General features: G+C 42.4%; 1 protein-coding gene across 2 annotated transcripts in view; it reads left to right on the forward strand.

The window, feature by feature from the left end:
• The window catches only part of LOC132824792 (coronin-2A-like), a 153829-nt gene that overhangs the window by 124734 nt on the left and 9966 nt on the right, over positions 1-19129 (forward strand). For both annotated transcript variants that reach the window (XM_060839539.1, XM_060839543.1), the window contains exons 8-11: positions 4508-4612; positions 6442-6538; positions 9521-9633; positions 14334-14424. In XM_060839539.1, the coding sequence (XP_060695522.1) occupies positions 4508-4612; positions 6442-6538; positions 9521-9633; positions 14334-14424 (406 nt within the window). The remainder of the gene's footprint in view (positions 1-4507; positions 4613-6441; positions 6539-9520; positions 9634-14333; positions 14425-19129) is intronic.

The following is a 19129-nucleotide window of genomic DNA, read 5'->3' on the forward strand; positions in this document are numbered from 1 at the left end:
CACATCTTTGGACTGTGGGAGGAAACAGTCTCTCGAAATGGAGAAAGGTGGCCAGTGGTATTTCACAGGGTTCAGTGTTGTTTGTGATATACATAAATGATCTGGAAGAGGGCACTGTTGATATGATCAATAAGTTTGCAGATGATACAAAGATTGGTGGAGTAGGAGAAAGCGTAAGGGACTGTCAAAGAATACAGGAGGATATAGATAGACTGGAGAGTTGGGCAGAAAAGTGGCAGATGGATTTCAGTCCAGACAAATATGAGCTGATGCATTTAGGCAAGTCTAATTCTAGAGCGATTTATACAATGAACGGAAGAGCCTTGGGAAAAATTGATGGGCAGAGAGATCTCGGAGTGCAGGCCCATTGTACCCTGAAGGTTGCTGCACAGGTGGATAGAGTCATCAAAAAGACATATAGTATGTTTGCCTTCATTCGCGGGGTATTGAATATAAGAGCTGGCAAGTCTTGTTAAAATTTTACAAGACATTGCTTTGGCCGCATTTAGAATACTGTGTACAGTTCTGGTCGCCACATTACCAAAACGATGTGGATGCTTTGGAGATGGTGCAGAGAAGGTTTACGAGGATGTTGCCTGGTATGGAAGGTGCTAGCTATGAAGAGAGGTTGAGTAGGTTAGGTTTGTTTTCATTGGAAAAAAGGAGATTGAAGGGGGACCTGATTGTGGTTTACAATTCATGAAGGGTATAAACAGGGTGGATGTAAGCAAGCTTTTTCCCAGAGTGAAGGATTCAATAACAAGTGGTTCTGCTTTCGAGGTGAGAGGTTTAAGGGGGATATACGTGGCAAATACTTCACACAGAGGGTGATGGGCATCTGGAACACGTTGCCAGCAGAGGTGGTAGAGGCAGGCACGGTAGTTTCATTTAAGATGTGTCTGGACAGATGCATGAGTAGGTGGGGAGCAGAGGGATGCTTAGGAATTGAGCAACAGGTTTAGACAGTACATTTGGATCAGCTCAGGCTTGAAGGGCCTGTTCCTGGGCTGTAAATTTTCTTTGTTCTAAACTGGAGCACCCGGAGGAAACCCACACAGGCGGTCGCCCGAAGCTGGAATTGAACCTGGGTCTCTGGTGCTGTGATGCAGTCGTGCTAACCACTGAGCCACCCTGCCACCCAAGTAGGTTGGAGTATCAGCTACATTAGAAAAGCACCATCTGCAAGTTTCCCTTCAAGCCATTCACCATCCAAGTAAACCTCTTTACTGTAGATTTTCATAGCTTCATAGATTCGTAAAGTGCAGAAAAGGCCCTTTGGCCCATCAAATCTGCACTAACATAACTACCATTAAAAGTACACTAATCCCAATTTCCTGCATTTATTCCGGATCCTTGAATGTTATGATATTTGGAGTATTTTTAGAGCTTACAAGATTTCCAGCCTCTACTACCTTCTCAGGCAGTGCATTCCTGATTCCCACCACCCGCTGACTGAAAATGTTTTTTCCCAAATGCCCTCTGAATCTCCTGTACCTTATCCTAAAACTATGCCCTCTCGTAACTGACCCCTCAACCTAAGGGACTAGCTGCTGTCTATTTACCCTGTCAATATCCCTCTATCTTCTTTACCTCAAGCATGTCTCCTTGTCTTCTCTGCTCTAAAGAAAACAATCCAAACCTATCTAGTTTCTCCTTGTAGCTTAATTTCTCCATTGCAAACAACATCCTAGTGAACCTCCTCTGTAATCCCTCTAGTGTTATCACATCCTTCCTGTAGTGAAGTGACCAGAACTGCACAAACTACTCCAGCTGGGGCCTTACCAATGCTCTGTACAACTCCAAAATTATGTCTTTGCTCTTGCACTCTATCCCACAACTAATGAAAGCAAGTGCCCCATATGCCTTCTTAACAATCCTACTCAGATGCTTTGCAGATTTCAGGGATCTGTGAATAATTAGCCTAAGATCCCTCTGTTCCTCTAAGCTACACAGTGTCCTGCCATTCATTTAACACCCTCTCATCTTGTTTCTTCTTCCAAGGTGCATCAACCTCACCCTTATCAGTGGTTTTAGTATTAAATCGTCATTAAATACCATTTGCAACTGGTCTGCCCATCTGACCAATCCATCTGAATCTTCCTGTAACCTACAACCATCTTCTTTGCTATTAACCACGCTACCAATCTTGGTGTTATCTGCAAATTTGCAAATCTGCCCCCAACACAAAACAAACAATAAGAGTCTCAGTACTGATCCTTTTGGTACACTGCTGGACACCTTTGTCAATTATCCTCTTTGTCTACATAATTGTCTTTAACTTTAACATTCTTGTTTATGATTGGAGTATGTCACAATTAAGCTTAACATGGAATTCAATAGTATGGTCCCTTTCTCATTGTTACTTTTGCTGTGAAATTACTAATTCACCCTGCTTCATTACACATCCTTAGTTGGTTCTACAATATATTGCTTTTTAAAAAAAACTGATATGAAATCGTTCTGCCAATTCATCTTCTAAATCACTCCTACTAATTTTAATGGCTTACCTTATTTGAAGACAAAATTACAATACCTTCAAAATTACTATATTACAATTATTATAATAATTTCTTGTTTATTGCTCTGCTCAATGGTATAACTCCTGTTATGCTCCATAAACTACTTCTACCTTTGTCTGCCTGACTCTCAATGTTTGTAATTTCCACAAATATTGATTCTCGTTCATGATCTTTTGAGACCAGGTCCTTTGTCATGGTCTTTTTTGTGGTCCTTTACTAACATGGCTACCCCTCTCCTTTGTCATTTGTCTGCTTTTCTGAAATGGATGTTCCAAGAGACATTTGTTTCCCAACCTTGATCACCTTGTAGCCGTGTCTCTGCCATGGTAATTAAGATAAAAGTAATTTACTTATATTTTTTCTTTATTTTTCCATATGGGATGTGGACATCACTATAAAGGACAAAACTTATTACCCTCAAATAATTAATTCCTCTCGATTGGTTAAACAATACAACCTAGCAAACCAGGGGGCAGTTAAGTGTCAACCACACTTCTGGGGGCCTAGGGTCACATGTAGGCCGGAATGGGCAAGGATGGCAGATTTCCTCTCCTAAAGGATATTAGTGAATCAGATGAGGTTTTACAGAAACCCACGATAGCTGCCATGGGCACCAACACTGAGAGTATGTTAATTATTATTTTATTATAATTATCTAGCTTTTTATTAATTGATCATCATCGATTGTAGAGCCAGGAGAGGAGTAACCGTGTAAGGAGATCCAAGTAAGAACCACAAAAGTTTCATGTTGGGACATAACCAGGTGTTGTACAAATAGAGCAGGACAAAGAAGGATGGCAATTTCAATTCAATGCATCTGCATTAGGGAACCATAGGAAATCAATCTGGAGGCCTGGAATAATAATATGGATTAAATATTCAAATTCCACAACTGAAATTTATGAATTTAAATTTAGTTAGGTTAAATTTTTAAAAAAAACATCTAGAATAAAAGCAAGTGACTATAAAGCTATTGGATTGCTAACATGTTCACTCTTCCTTGGTTTCACATGATACCTGCTGCCCTAATCCAGTATGTCTGATACTTAACTCCAACAATGTGACTAATTCTCAACAGTCCTCTGGAATGATCAATCAAGTCACTCAATCATATCAAACCAGTACAAATAAAAAACACAAAACTAAGCTGACCTAGGTGTTAGATTTAAAGGCAACAAAAATAAGAAGAGCCTGCAAAGTCCATAACTGCATAACCGATAGTAACCTATTGAATGAAGTTGCACTGTTTACCATATTTCAGTCCAAGAAATGCCCTTTTCCCAAACTTTGTGGTTTGCTGTTCAACCACCGCTATAAAAAATTGGGCAATTTTCTTTAGTTCCTCATTTTTTAAAGCAACAATATAATCTTTAAAAAACTATTTTGTGGCAATGTGTCCCCCTTTCCAAGTACAATGATGTGATTTATTCTAAAAAAGCTGAGATCTTTACCATCTGGAGGGATACGGGTAGCAAAGACCTCTTTGCCTTTCTTTCACATTTTCACTTTCAGTTTTTTTCATGCATATTACTTCAAGGAGTTCTGTTGAGTTAGACATGACTAATAAAGCTATAGTTATTTAGTGGTGACAGAAGTAATACTAACTGGTCTATGATATGCAGGAATTTATGCCACAGTATTTATATAGTCAGTGAAGTTAAATTCCTGGTCAATGGTAATACGATGTTCTTGATAGTAAGGGACTCAGCAATAATTGAAAGGAATCCATGGGAACTTTAGAATCTGACTAAGGAACTGACAGAGCCTTCTTCAAACTCCTCTGACAGATGCACCTCAGAAAGTGCAGCATTCCTTCAGTCCTTCCCTGAGTGTGTCAGCCTACATGTTTGAGTCCTGGATGGTGTTACCAGCTAACAACTGTAAACATGATACAACTTAAACATGATACTTTACTTTTTAAGTGATTGAGTCAACTGCCTTTTCTTCCCCTTTGCATTAATAAGCACTCCTTCTTATTAATAATTCAGGATGACCTATCTGTGCCTTTACGGGAGGAGGATCTGGATGGGTCCCTGGGAGTGCTTTTTCCATTCTATGACCCTGACACATACATGCTGTACTTGGCAGGAAAGGTAAGATCGCTGGCCTCACATTAAAGTCAAGCTTTCGGGTAGATTCTTGCCAAGTCGATGCAGGGCAGTTTCATTAACAGGCAAGATGATGTGGAATCGTATAGAACCTAGATGATAGTTTCCCATTGAAACAGAGGTGACAGGAGTGCTGGAGAGAGTGAAAGATGAGGATTCTAAAGCATGCAAATGGACCTCTCCCCCAAGTTAATAACTTGGCAATAAAGATGATAATGATCCCATACTTCTTTATTATTCAGTGTCAAAGTGAACTCCATTCAGAATGACAGCAACCTATTTGCTTCCACTGTACACACTTAACTTCAAGCAATCCATTCCACCTTGGCCAGATTTCCAATGGAGGCTGCTAATCACAGAGTTATTTGAGCGAGGTTGAAGTCAATGTCAATGAAACTCAGAAGAGGTGTGCAATCTCAAATCTGATGGAGATTTTTTTGTTGTTGTTGTTGGGTAAGGGCACTGAGGTTATGACTATAATAGTAAGTAAATTGGGTTAGGATACAGATCAGCCATGATCTAAAGGACTGGGGTTGGAGCAGCCTAAAGAGGTTGAATGGCCACCTTATGGTCTAATTTTGCACCATTCCTAAGGGGAATCGGCTGATGCAAAAATGCACCATTTACCATTTAGCTCCATGTCAAAATATACTCCTCCTGAATGCTTAAGAATATTATTTTTAGATTGTTCATTGCCTTCCCATTAATTCTTTATCTCCCCTCTGAGATGGTTTACAAGTATTTTACATTTTACGGTATCTTAAGTATTTCAGGCTGCCATTGGCATTATGTCTGTTTTAATCATGACAAATGTGAGATGAATTAATAACTGATTTCCTCTGACCTGTGTGAGAATTAGCTAACTAAACACTGCAAAGCATGTTAGTTATTTTCTTTGAACAGCAGTCAGATATAATATCATCTGGCATTGTCCCAGTGGCAGCCTTGGTGTCAAAGCTGGTTCGGTAAAAACACAGGGAGAAGAGGAGACTATACCGACCCTTGAACCTTTTCCACCGTGCAGCAAGGCATGGTTGATCTGTGATCAAATTCCATCTTTCCACCTTTGCCTCAGATCACTTGATTTTGTTTTGTCAGCCAAATCAGTCCTGAGGTCAAAGTTAATAGATGATCTGACATTTACTGTCCTGTTGTGGCAGAGAATTCCAAATTACTACCACCTTGTGTGCAGAAATCTTTCCTAAATTCACTGTGACGATGCTGCGATGCAGACATTCCTAAAGTGATGACTGGTTTATTTCCAGAATTGTTTCGCTCTGTGTCTTGCTTCCAATCCTGAGCTGGCCTTTTAAGTTCCCTGAGCCTCTTTGTCCAATTCTACTCTGCTGCTTTACCCCCGAAAGCCTTTGAGTGTATGGAATTATGGAAATATGGAGAGGGTGGCAGGAGACTTGCTTGTCCATCAAGTCTGTCTCGCACCATCCCCACCTCCGAAATATGTTTATACTAACCTGTTTTCTACCCTCCCAGCCTGTCCCCAGATGGGGCCAGGGTATGGAGTGTTCTTGTTAAATTTTTTTATATACATAAAACAGCACTTCCGACAGTGTGGAGCTAGATTATCTGCTTGATCTAGCTTCGGACCCTTGCTGACCTGACCACAAGAGTAATATCTCTGCACGAGGCTGACCCTTTGCTCTGATGCATTTTACATCATTAATTTAGGGGAGCAATTATTCTCACATTATCCTTGTCTATCTGAGATTACAGTCTGTTAGAACACTTTCTGTATTGAAAGCTGCAACAATTACACACACCTCTCGTTACCTACTTTCATCCTTGCATTTTTCTAGGGTGAAGGAAATATCAGATATTATGAATTGAGCTCTGAGAAACCTTACCTACATTTCTTGATGGATTTTCGGTCAACATTTCCTCAAAAAGGAATGGGTATGTTTGCCTGGTTTGAGAGAATTTACTTACAGTGGTAAAAATCTTACTTTTAATAAAAATGTAAACTAGCAGTATTTATGATTGAGATATAATTAATTACTGATGTCCAGTGAGTGGGCAATGATGAGAATTGGCTAGTTAGGAAAAATAGCTTCCATTGGTGGATGGATAAAGACCTGAGGGTGATAGGTTCAATATAATTGGTCAAATAATCAATGAATGGGGAGGAACTTTTTCATGCAGCGAGTGCTTGGGATTGCAAGTGTATCGTCTGAGTATGTTGGAGGTTGGCTCAATTAAATTATGTAGGATGGAATTGGATTAATTTTGGGGGAAGAAAACTTTCCAGAGCCAAGAGAGGGACGAGGTCAGGAGATGGCAGGAAGCAATTCCTCCGTTGGCATTGACAGAATGGACCGAATGGCATAGTTCTGTGATTGTAGAGATATTACCTCACTCCTTTTAGTGACGTTTGAAGAAATATGTTGCCCTTCAATGTAATATTTCTTCAAGATTTGGAGATGCCGGTGTTGGACTGGGGTGTACAAAGTTAAAAATCACACAACACCAGGTTATAGTCCAACAGGTTTAATTGGAAGCATACTAGCTTTCGGAGCGACGCTCCTTCATCAGGTGATCACCTGATGAAGGAGCGTTGCTCCGAAAGCTAGTATGCTTCCAATTAAACCTGTTGGATTATAACCTGGTGTTGTGTGATTTTTAACTATATTTCTTCAATGTAGGCACAGTTGAGGGATAAGGTGATGCAGCAAAGGAAGAGGTTATTTGGGCCAACAACCTGACAGCTCTTTGAAAGACCTATCCAAATCCCTGTGCATTGTATATCAAAAAGCACAAATACGAAAAAGAATTCTTCTCATCCACCATCACATACAGCCCTCCCCCACCACCAGATATACACATAGACCTCTCGTACCTCACATACACCACATACAGACCACACACCCACGACCACCCCCCACCCTTGCCGCCACCACCCCCATGGCATACACACACAGACTTCATACACATCACATACATGCACAAACATGCAGACTCCATATACACAATGCATACAGACTATATACTCATACACCCTCTCCCACAATTGCTTACACATCACACACACACGCACACTTGCTACACCACACAGGTGCACACCATATACACACACACACATGTCACTGCTGCAAAATGCACATCCCCAGCTTCTCCAGTTTCTCCAAATAACTGTAGTTCCTATCCTAGATGCCATTTTGGTACATTCCCTCTGTACATTCCCCAGGCCTAGACAATCTGCAAACACGTGAATCAGTCATGGATCCTGGTTGCACTTGAGCTGTTGGCTGAGTGGCCTCCTATCACGCTGGACTTTATCACACAATGACTTGAATCAGAGCAAATTCCAGTATTTGAGCATGAACAATTTTATTTTTTAGGAATTGAATCCATTGTACGTATGCGTGGTACAATCAAAACAAAGAATCTGTGGCTTGAGTCGGTTGAGATTTTAGAAAGTGCCTGTTTTCATTAGAGTACTTACAGTGTGGAAACAGGCCCTTCAGCCCAACAAGTCCACACTGACCCACAACCCACCCAGACCCATTCCCCTACATTTACCCCTTCACCTAACATTATGGGCAATTTAGCATGGCCAATTCACCTAACCTGTACATCTTTTGGATTGTGGGAGGAAACCAGAGCACCTGGAGGAAACCCATGCAGACACAGGGAAAATGTGCAAACTCCACACAGAGAGTTGCCTGAAGTAGGAACTGAACCCGGGTCTCTGGCGCTATGAGGCAGCAGTGCTAACCATTGTGCCACTGTGCCACCCACATGTGGAGAACAGTGCCATTCCTCTGTGATTGCAATTCCGCCCTGTTCCCTGCCTTTCTCCTCCATCTTCCCAGAAGTGTTCTGTTTTTGTTAAATTATTAAGCTTGTGGCTAGTATTTAACATTTGTTCACAAATCCAAGAGAGAGGATTTTGCTTCAGTGTCAAGTCCAAACTTCTCAAGGGCTTAATTTTTTTTCTTCCTTCTAATACTTCTGCAGCAAAACAGAAACATGCCTCAAGCAAAAAGGTGCATTTTAATTTCCTCATTAACACAATAAAATGTCCTAGTGAACTTTGTGAGTGCTAACAAGTGAATCTTGACTCTGATCCATATGGGGAGATATTGTTCAAGAGGTCGGTTTTAAGGAGTGCCTTAAAGAAGGAAGGAAGTTAGAGAAGTGGAGAGGTTTTAGGGAGGCTATTGGGGAGCTTAAATCCCAGGTAGTAAATGGAATCAGTGAAGGTCAAGGTCTGAGTTGATCTTGGAGGGGTGTCTGGCTGAAGTTTGCATGTTTCCAGACAGGGAACCAATGAAAGTCAGCAAAGACAATGGCACAGGCCAAAGCAGGGTTTGATGTGAGTTGACATACAATGTCTTGGATGCGTTTGAGTTTATGGAAGCTATAAAGTGGAAAGCTGTCTCAGATGATCATTGAAACAGTCAGATTTAGATGTAACAGGGGCATATAGGTGGGGATTTCAGAAACAAGTCAGTGGAGACCGGTGCAGACACAGTATGATTTGGTTACAGCATTGTGTTGTTTATTTTATATCTGAGTTATGCAGAGTTGATGCCCATCTCGGAGTGTGTACCAGCTTTTATTCACCACGTTTTAAAGTATCTGTTCCATTCTTCAGCTCCAGCTTTCTGCTGTTTTACTTCGCTGAGTCCATATGCAGTCTCGACCAATCAAGCACAGTGAGTCCCAATAGCAAACTGACCCTAATAATCAAACACAGAATCAATGAGCGCACCACATTAAATGGATCTAAGCAACTTGGTAGCCAATTACTTACTGATAGAGTATAACCCCTTCTTTGGGTGGGGAGAACTTGCAGCAACAGGAAGCTGCAGTCAGTGTTGGATGTGAAAGCCTACCAGGACTATGTATAATTTTTATATTAATTTTAATTTGCAGGTGTAATGCCAAAGAGGGGCTTGGATGTCTCGATCTGTGAAGTCTTCAGGTTCTACAAATTAGTGACAATCAAGAGCCTTATTGAGCCCATCTCAATGATTGTACCTCGACGGGTAAGAAAAACATAGAAATACTGCCCAACTGGTCAGTGCTGGTCTCTGTGCTACTATGAGCCTCTGCTACTCCTAATAGCCTTTCCTTCTCTTTCTCTCTCCCAAATGTTCCAAAGCGCCTCACAGGAATGTTATTGAGCACTGAACCATGTAAGGGGATTTGTTTGTTAGGTGACTAAAAGCTTGGTCAAAAAGAGGGGTGGTGATCACAAAGAGATTACCATTCCAATCTTTTTTTCCTTACATTTATGTAGGAGCTCCAAATTTCTGTCTTGAGGTTCTGATTATGGCTCATTCATAGATCCAAGCCCATAGTCTAGTTTAATAGCAGCAGATAGCAATATTCCAAAAGAGGCCTCACCAATGCCTTGTACAGCCTTAACATGACATCCCACCTCCTGTACTTAATGCGCTGACCTGTTTCTGGGTTAGAACCCTGTGCAGTTTCTGAAGAAGGAGCTTTCTTGGAGAGGTCAAGATACTGGGCTTGGGGAGAATTCATTGGAACATTCAGTTATCACAGAATCAGCTGCCTCAGGGATTCCACATGGTCCCAACAAAGAGCCTCACTCTGTATGGCTGCAGCAACTGTCTGACCATTGGAATATCGGGAACAACAATCCAGCCGTGGCCAAACCAATGTTTGATGCAGGTTCACCAGAGAGAAATTATCCTTTTGACTGGTTTCTGCCTCTCCCAGGAGACAACTTGATAGCTCATAAATGAAGTGAAGGACAATCAGAGTCATGATGTTTAGTTGCACCAAGACTTCTATCTGATGCTATTTTTGTGGTTTCTCAGATCTTCCTAAATGTAAGAACCTAACTTAAGTGACTGTGACCACAAAACTATCATCAGTTGTTATACTTAAAAAAAAAATCCATCTCATTCATTCACGCCCCTTAAGGAAGGGAATCTGTCATTCTTACCTGGTCTGGCCTACTTGTGACTCCAGACCCACAGCAATGTGATTGACCCTTAACTGTCCTCTGAAATGGATGCCAGCCCACCCATACCCCATTAAAGCACTAGAACATATTTTCTGTGCTTTTGTGACAAATATTAATCCAATTTCGCAAATCGTAAGCTGCACTTCTTGTTCCCACTCAAATGAGTCTAGATTAGTTTGGGTGGGAATAAGTACGGTACATTTACCAAACTTTCAGTCTAAAGAAACCTGAGACTCTCACTGTCCACATTTGAGATTTTGCAATGAAAGTTTCCTTTGCTGCTGGTACATGTTCTGTTGATTTATAGTATTTCAGGTCACTACTTGGAAGATTTCTTTTGAAACAACCATTGTCTCTCCTAATGAAAATAAATAGATCTTGACTGTTTCCGTTGGCATAGTTTTTCTCTAAATAATAAACAGATGTCAATAAGCAATTTCCCACAGTATTATGAATGAAGTAGCTCACTGAGCCCCCTATTCCAAAGCACAACAACCTTTACCTGTAATCCCACCTTAGCCCTACCCTGAACACTTGCTGAACAACCATCTCATAACCCTTCCCACACACTCAGGCTGTGCACATTCCCTATCTCAACATACCTCACCCTCACCTCATCCTACCCTAACCCCCTCATCTTCATCACTGTTCACCCTCACCCTCTGCACATTGTCCAGTTCAACCAATACCCCATCCTTACCCATTTCCCCCACTCAATTCCTCCCCTCCCCTCCTGCCAGGATAACATAACCCAGCTTATCCTCCACACCCATCCTATTCAGCCCCTGCTCATTCACTCTACCCTGTTCACATCCATGTACTCCCTCCCCATTTATCCCCTGCCACGTCAAGGCCTTTCTCCCCATCTCCCCATGCTGCCCCACTTCCTGTACTCCACCCCCAACCCCCCACCCTGGTGAAGGCTCTTCTCACCCTGTCCCCATTCTGTGCCTCTGCTGCACCACCCCCTCTCCCCAGGTCAAATCTCTTTTCCCCAAACCAATAACTTTGTCACACAATTGTACAGAAATTGGTTGTTCATGCTATATAAGTAGCTCCATGTATTTGAGCCTGGCCCTATGTCAAAGTTAATTTTTCAAAGACTACTTTTGTGATTTTTCAGGGACTACTTTTTCAATCTCACATCACATTTGTTAGTTGATGCAGAAGAGTAGAACACTACCTTCAATATTTGTTTTACATATAGTATTTCAACTCTTGCAGAAGCAGAATTTGAAGAACTCATCAATATTTTCAATTATCCACACTCGATTAAGTGTTATCCAGAAGAAACAAGGAAAGCATTAATTTACTACATAACACATTATTTAAACTAGCACAACTCAACAGGCATATGTTAGCAACAAAAATCTTCTTCAAAATAACTACCTAACATTTCTGCACAAAAAAAATGCACCTTGCATAGCCCTCGCCACAGGGTTTCCATCGTTTATCTATAAACCTAGAACATTTAACCAGGCAGTTACTAGCCTTTTGACCTTGATCATAGATCTAAATGAACAATTTACACATTGTTTATTTTTGTAGCATTGATTACATTTTCCCAATATTGTGGCTTCTGAACATTAATCTTAAACTAGAAATTTCACACTGATTTGCAAGGAATGAATTCCCTCAGTGATTTCAAGTTTTGCCGCCTCCCAGTGAGGTCCGTGTTCGGCTGTTGACTGGTTGAAACTGTTCTGTCTCCTTTGTAGCTTCCTTCTGTTTAACATTGCAGTAGCTGCCCTCTGCCTAACACCTTGTAGTCTACCTCTACCTGACTTGCAACTTCCTTCCATCCAACTCTCCAACTTGCAGTTTCCTCCTTCTCTCTCTCGCCATGTATTCTTCTCTTTTGCATCCTTTGTAAAATGTAGCCCCCTCCAGCTCACCTATGACAGCAAGGAGGCATTGCTCAGACACAACTGAGAGTAACCTCTAGATCCGTCTTCTGGGATCCAGCTACGTTTCTGGCTCCCAGAGGCAATCATCCAAGGTTGGAATCTGACCAAACATAAATGAAGTGACTTGCTCTCCTGGGCTATAGAACATAGGAGCAGAAGTTAGGCCATTCAGCCCATCAGTCTGCTCCGCCATTCAATCATGGCTAACATGTTTCTCAACTCCATTCTCCCACTTTTCCCTTATAACCCTTGATCCCCTTGATACTCAAGAACCTGTCTATCTCAGTCTTAAATGTACTCAATGCACTGGCCTCCATATCCTTGTGGCAATGAATCCCATAGATTCAGCACTCTAGCTGAAGCAGTTGCTCTTTATCTCCTTTCTAAAGGTATTCCCTTTACTCTACGGCTCTATCCTTGGATCTTAGTCTCTCCTATCAATGGAAACATCTTACCAACATCTATTCTGTCCAGGCCATTCAGTATTCTTTATGTTTCAATTAGATCACTCCTCATCCTTCTAAACTCCATCGCATATAAACCCAGAGTCCTCAAATGCTCCTCATATGTTAAGCTTTTCATTCCTGGGATTGTTCTCATAAATCTCCTCTGAGCACACTCCAGGGCCAGTATATCCTTCCTGAGATATGGGGTCCAAAACTGTACACAATACTCCAAATGTGGTCTGACCAGATCCTGATAGAACCCCAGAAGTACATCCCCTCTTTTATATTCAAGTTTTCTCAAAGTAAATGCCAGCATTGTATTTGCCTTCCTAACTACTGATTTGAGAGAATCCTGTGCACTTCAGACTTCTGAATTTCCTCCCCATTTAGAAAATATTACATGCCTCTAATTCTTCCTACCAAAGTGCATGACTTCATACTTTCCCACATTATACTCCATCTTCCATTTCTCCTAAACCGTCCAGATCTTTCTGCAGCCTCCCTGGCTCCTAAATGCTACCTATCTCTCTATCTGTCTTTGTATCATCTGCAAATTTAGCCAGAATGCCCTCAGTTCCTTCATCTAGATCATTAATGTAAAAAGTGAAAAGCTGTGGTCCCAACATTCAGCCTTGCGGAACACCACTGTCACCGGCTGCCATCCTGAGAAGGACCCTTTTATCCCCACTCCCCCCTTTCTGCTAGACAGCCAAGATTCTATCCATGCTAGCACCTTGCCTCTGACACTGGGCCCTTATCTTACTCTGGGGCCTCCTGTGCGGCACCTTGTCGAAGGCCTTCTTGAAGTCCAGGTAGATAATATCCATTAGTTCTCCTTGGTCTAACCTTGTTGTTACTTCCTCAAAGAATTCTAGCAAATTTATCAGGCATGACTTCCCCTCAATGAAACCAGGCTGACTTTGCCCTAATTTATAATACCCCTCCAAGTCTTCGGAAAACTCATCTTCCACAATGGATTCCAGGATTTTACACACGACTGAGGTCAGGCTAATAGGTCTGCAATTTTCTGTCCTTTGCCTTACTCCCTTTTAAAACAGGGGTGCCATATTAGTGATTTTCCAGTCCTCTGGGACATGCCCTAATTATAATGATCCCTGAAACATCACCACTAATGCCTTCACTATCTCTTCAGTAATCTCCATTAGAACTCTGGGGCGTGGAACATTTGGTTTGAGTGAAGGCTAGGTGATAGGCCATCAGAGACTTGGATAAGTTCAGGTCTGTGGCAGGTGGAAAGTGGGAGATCATAACAGGTAAAATTGGACTTGAAAGTATTCTAAAGAAGCCAGAGATTGCATGCAATTGTTATGATGGACAAAGGATACTGATGCAGATGCAGCCAATACAGTCATTCTATATCCCCATGTATCTTGCAGTCTGAATCATACCAGGATGATATCTATCCAATGACAGCCGGAGCACAGCCAGCAATGACTGCACAAGAATGGCTCAGTGGAACCAATAAAGGTCAGTCTTAGACATGTTTTACTTGGCTAAATCTTCTGAAAAACATTCATTTTAATGACATCGTCATCAAAGCACTTGTATTTTCTGGTCTAGGCCAAGACTGCCCTTTTAGAGCACATGACATTAATGATTGTAAAAGATTCTGACCACCTTAGACCATTGACATGGTGTGTGAGGTTGACAATGTGGAGAGCTTGATCGTTCTTCTGAAATTTACTGTTCATTTTGTTAACTCTAAACCTTACTGACATAGTGCAATGATGCATCCCCCTGTTACCCACCTTGCTGTCAAGATTGTGGTGTTGTACCATGATGTTGGTCATCTGTGCTTTGTTGTGGGGTCTGAATTGTACACGTGCCTCATGTCTTCTGATGCCACCTAGTTTACAGGTTTCCAGAAAAGCTGGACAGCTCTTGGTAAGTGCAAGCAATCACATCAATTACAGATCCTTTAGGTTTGATGCTGTTTGGTGATCAGAGCAATAGTTGAGAGCACAAAAAAATACATGATTTTTATTGGCTTGCTGCTATCGTTTCATACTTGTGTCCTGTTTCAAGTAATGTGTCAACTGTATGGCTTTTTCCTTAGCCCAAAGATCCTTCCTAAACTCCGCAAGTCTCTCACCATCACCAGCACACCAAGCAAGATTCCCCAGCCAGGGAAGCAATCTCTCAACATCTTCTTTTTCTGGATAACCTCTAAACTCCAGCATCTCAGTTTCATTTAGTCTGTCAGTTATCCTATTTGTGTTCTACAGGGAAAGGTAGTGTTCTGATGTATGTCACTTATTAGAACACTCAACATTTGTTCAACACAAAGTCTATTTGTACATGATTACAGAGTACATATGGATCTGGGAAGCTAGGGAGGAGATAGCAGAGCCTTTGGCTTAGATATTTGTGTCGTCATTGTCTACAGGTTTGGTACCAGAGGACTGGAGGATTGCAAATGTTGTGCCCTTGTTCAAGAAGGGCAGTAGAGATGACCCAGGTAATTGTAGATCAGTGAGTCTTACTTCTGTTGTAGGAAAGGTTTTGGAAAGGATTATAAGAGATAAAATTTATAATCATCTAGCAAGCAACAATTTGATTTCAGATAGTCAACATGGTTTAGGTCAAGGGCAGGTCGTTTCTCACAAACCTCATTGGGTTTTTTGAGAAGGTGGCCAAGCATGCAGATGAGGGTAGGGTAGTTGACATGGTATACATGGACTTCAGTAAAGCCTTTGATAAGGTTCCACATGGTAGGCTGTTGGATAAAATGCAGGGGCATGGAATTGAGTGATTTAGCAGTTTGGATTAGAAACTGGCTTTCTGAAAGAAGGCAGCGATTGGTGGTTGATGGAAATATTCAGCCTGGAGTCCAGTTACTAGTGGTGTGCCACAAGGATCGGTTTTGGGACCATTGATGTTTGTAATTTTTATAAATGACATAGACGCAGGCATAGGTAGGTGGAATTAGTAAATTTGCAGATGGCAATAAAGCCGGTGGAGTAGTGGACAGTGTGGAAGAATGTTACAGGTTGCAGGGGGACTCGGATAAACTGCAGAATTGGGCTGAGAGGTAGCAAATGGAGTTCAATGCAGATAAATGTGAGGTGGTGCACTTTGGGAAGAATAACAGGAAGGCAGAGTACTGGGTCGATACAAAGATTCTTGGTAGTGTGGATATGCAGAGGGATCTTTGAGTCCATGTACATAGATCCATGCGCAGCCAGAAAACCTGGTACATATTGGCATCAATGATATAGCCAGGAAAGGGACTGGGGATCTGAAAAGTGACTACAGACAGTTAGGTTGGAAGCTGAAGAACAGGACCAATAGAGTAATGATTTCAGGTTTGCTACCGGTGCCATGAGATAGTGAGATGAGGGACAGTCAACGAATGCAGCTTAACACGTGGCTGCAATGCTGGTGCAGGAGGGAGGGCTTCAGATACCTAGACCATTGGGATACCTTCTAGGGAAGGTGGGACCTGGACATGAAGGACGGGTTGCACCTGAACTGGAAAGGTACATGTGATTCAGGAGGGTTTAAACTAATTTGGCAGGGGGGGGTGGGACTCCGAGCCATATGTCTCAAAGAGGGACAGTTGTGGACATGTCAGTGACAGGATATATTGAATCTAAAAAGTGTGTCTGCTTTAATGCAAGGAGTATCTGAAGTAAGAGTGACAAACTTAGAGCATGGATCAGTACTTAGGACTAGGATGTTGTGACCATAATGGAGACGTGGATTTCACTGGGGCAGGAGTGGTTGCTTGGTGTTCCAGGGTTTAGAACGTTTAAAAAGAACAGGGAGGGTGGAAAAAGAGGAGGTGATGTAGCATTGCTAATCAGAGAGTGCATCACAGCTACAGAAATGAAGGTTGTTGAGGGAGGTTTGTCTACTGAGTCAGTATGGGTGGAAGTTAGGAATAGCAAGGGAACAGCCACCGCATTGGGGGTTTTCTACAGACCACCTAATAGCAGTAGAGAGATTGAAGATCTCATAGGCGGGCAGATTCTGGAAAAATGCAAAAGTAGCAGGGTTGTTGCAATAGGTGATTTCAACTTTCCCAATATCGACTGGAACCTCCTAAGTGTAGATGATTTGGATGGAGATAATATTGTCAGGTGTGTTCAGGAGGGTTTTCTTACTCAGTATGTCGACAGACTGATGAGGGGAGAGGCCATTATGGATTTGATGCTCGGCAATGAGCCAGGACAGGTGTCAGATCTTGTGGTGGGAGAGCACTTTGGTGACTGTGATCACAACTGCCTCACATTTAGCATTGCCTTGAAGAGTGAAAGGAGCAATTACCGAGGGAAGATATTTAATTGGGGAAAAGGAAATTATGATGCTATCAGACAGGAGTTGGGAAGTATAGACTGGGAGCAATTGTTCCACAGGAAGGGCACAGTAGACATGTGGAGATTATTTAAGGAGCCGTTGTTGTGAGTGATGCACAAATTTGTTCCTCTGAGGCAGGCAAGAAGAGGTTAGATTAAGGAACCTTGGATGACGAGAACAGAGGAACTTCTCATCAAAAGGAAGAAGGCAACTTACGTAAGGTGGAGGAAGCAAGGATCTAGCACAGCTTTAGAGGATTACAGGCTTATTAGAAAGGAGCTCAGAAATGGACTGAGGAGAGCCAGGAGGGGGCACGAAAAGGCTTGGCAAGAAGGATTAGGGAGAACCCAAAGCCATTTTACTGTTAAGTGCAGAATAAGAAAATGATCAGGGAGAAGGTAGGGCAGATCAGGGATAGTGGAGAGAATTTGTGCGTGGAGTCTGAGCAGATAGGGGAAGCCCTAAATGAATTTTTTGCTTCAGTTTTCACCAAGGAAAGGAAACCTGTTATAAATGAAAACTTAGAGGAGCTGGGATACAGTCTTGACCAGATCAAGATTGATGAAGTTGATGTGCTAGAAATTTTGGAAAACATTAAGATCGATAAAACCCCAGGGCCAGAGCAGATTTATCCTAGGCTGCTCTGGGAAGCGAGAAAGGAGGTTGCTAAGCCGCTGGCAAGGATATTTGCCTCCTCACTCTCCATGGGAGTCGTACCAGAGGATTGGAAGGAAGCAACTGTTGTTCCTCTTTTCAAGAAGGGTAGTAGGGAAATCGCTGGCACTTACAGACCAGTCAGTCTTACATCTGTGGTCAGCAAAGTTTTGGAAAGAATTCTGAGGGATAGGATTTATGAGTATGTGGCAAGGTTTGTGAAAAGATTTGTAGCTCGGGTGCTCGTTGTTGTGGTTCTGTTCACCGAGCTGGGAATTTGTGTAACAAACGTTTCGTCCCCTGTCTAGGTGACATCCTCAGTGCTTGGGAGCCTCCTCTGAAGCACTTCTGTGATCTTTCCTCCAGCATTTGTAGTGGTTTGAATCTGCCACTTCCGGTTGTCAGTTCCAGCTGTCCGTTGCAGTGTAGGACTGCACAAAACACTACATAGGACAAACAGGAAGACAGCTAACGATCCGCATCCATGAACACCAACTGGCCACGAAACGACATGACCAGCTATCCTTAGTAGCCACACACGCAGATGACAAGCAACATGAATTCGACTGGGACAACACTACTATTATAGGACAAGCCAAACAGAGAACAGCCAGGGAATTCCTAGAGGCATGGCACTCATCCACACATTTAATCAATAAGCACATCGACCTGGACCCAATATACCGACCACTGCAACGGATAGCTGGAACTGACAACCAGAAGCGGCAGATTCAAACCACTACAAATGCTGGAGGAAAGATCACAGAAGCACTTCACAGGAGGCTCCCAAGCACTGAGGATGTCACCTAGAAAGGGGATGAACGTCTGCAACACAAATTCCCAGCTCGGCGAACAGAACCACAACAACTATTTGGCAAAGCACAGTGTGATTAAAGGCGGTTAGCATGGCTTTGTGAGGGGCAGGTCATGCCTCACAAATCTTATTGAGTTCTTTGAGGAGGTGTCAAGACAGGTCGACAGCGGTCGAGCAGTGGATGCAGTGCATATGGACTTCAGCAAGGCATTTGATAGGGTTCCTCATGGTAGGCTCATTCATAAAGTTAGGAAGTTTGGGATACAGGGAGATTTGGCTATCTGGATTCTGAAGTGGCTGGCTGACAGAAGTCAGAGAGTGGTTGTAGATGGAAAGTATTCTGCCTGGAGGACAGTGTTGAGTGGGGTCCCGCAGGGCTCTGTATTTGGGCCTCTGCTCTTTGTG

Source organism: Hemiscyllium ocellatum, chromosome 2 (assembly GCF_020745735.1).
Source record: "Hemiscyllium ocellatum isolate sHemOce1 chromosome 2, sHemOce1.pat.X.cur, whole genome shotgun sequence".
NCBI classification, from domain to species: Eukaryota; Metazoa; Chordata; class Chondrichthyes; order Orectolobiformes; family Hemiscylliidae; genus Hemiscyllium; species Hemiscyllium ocellatum.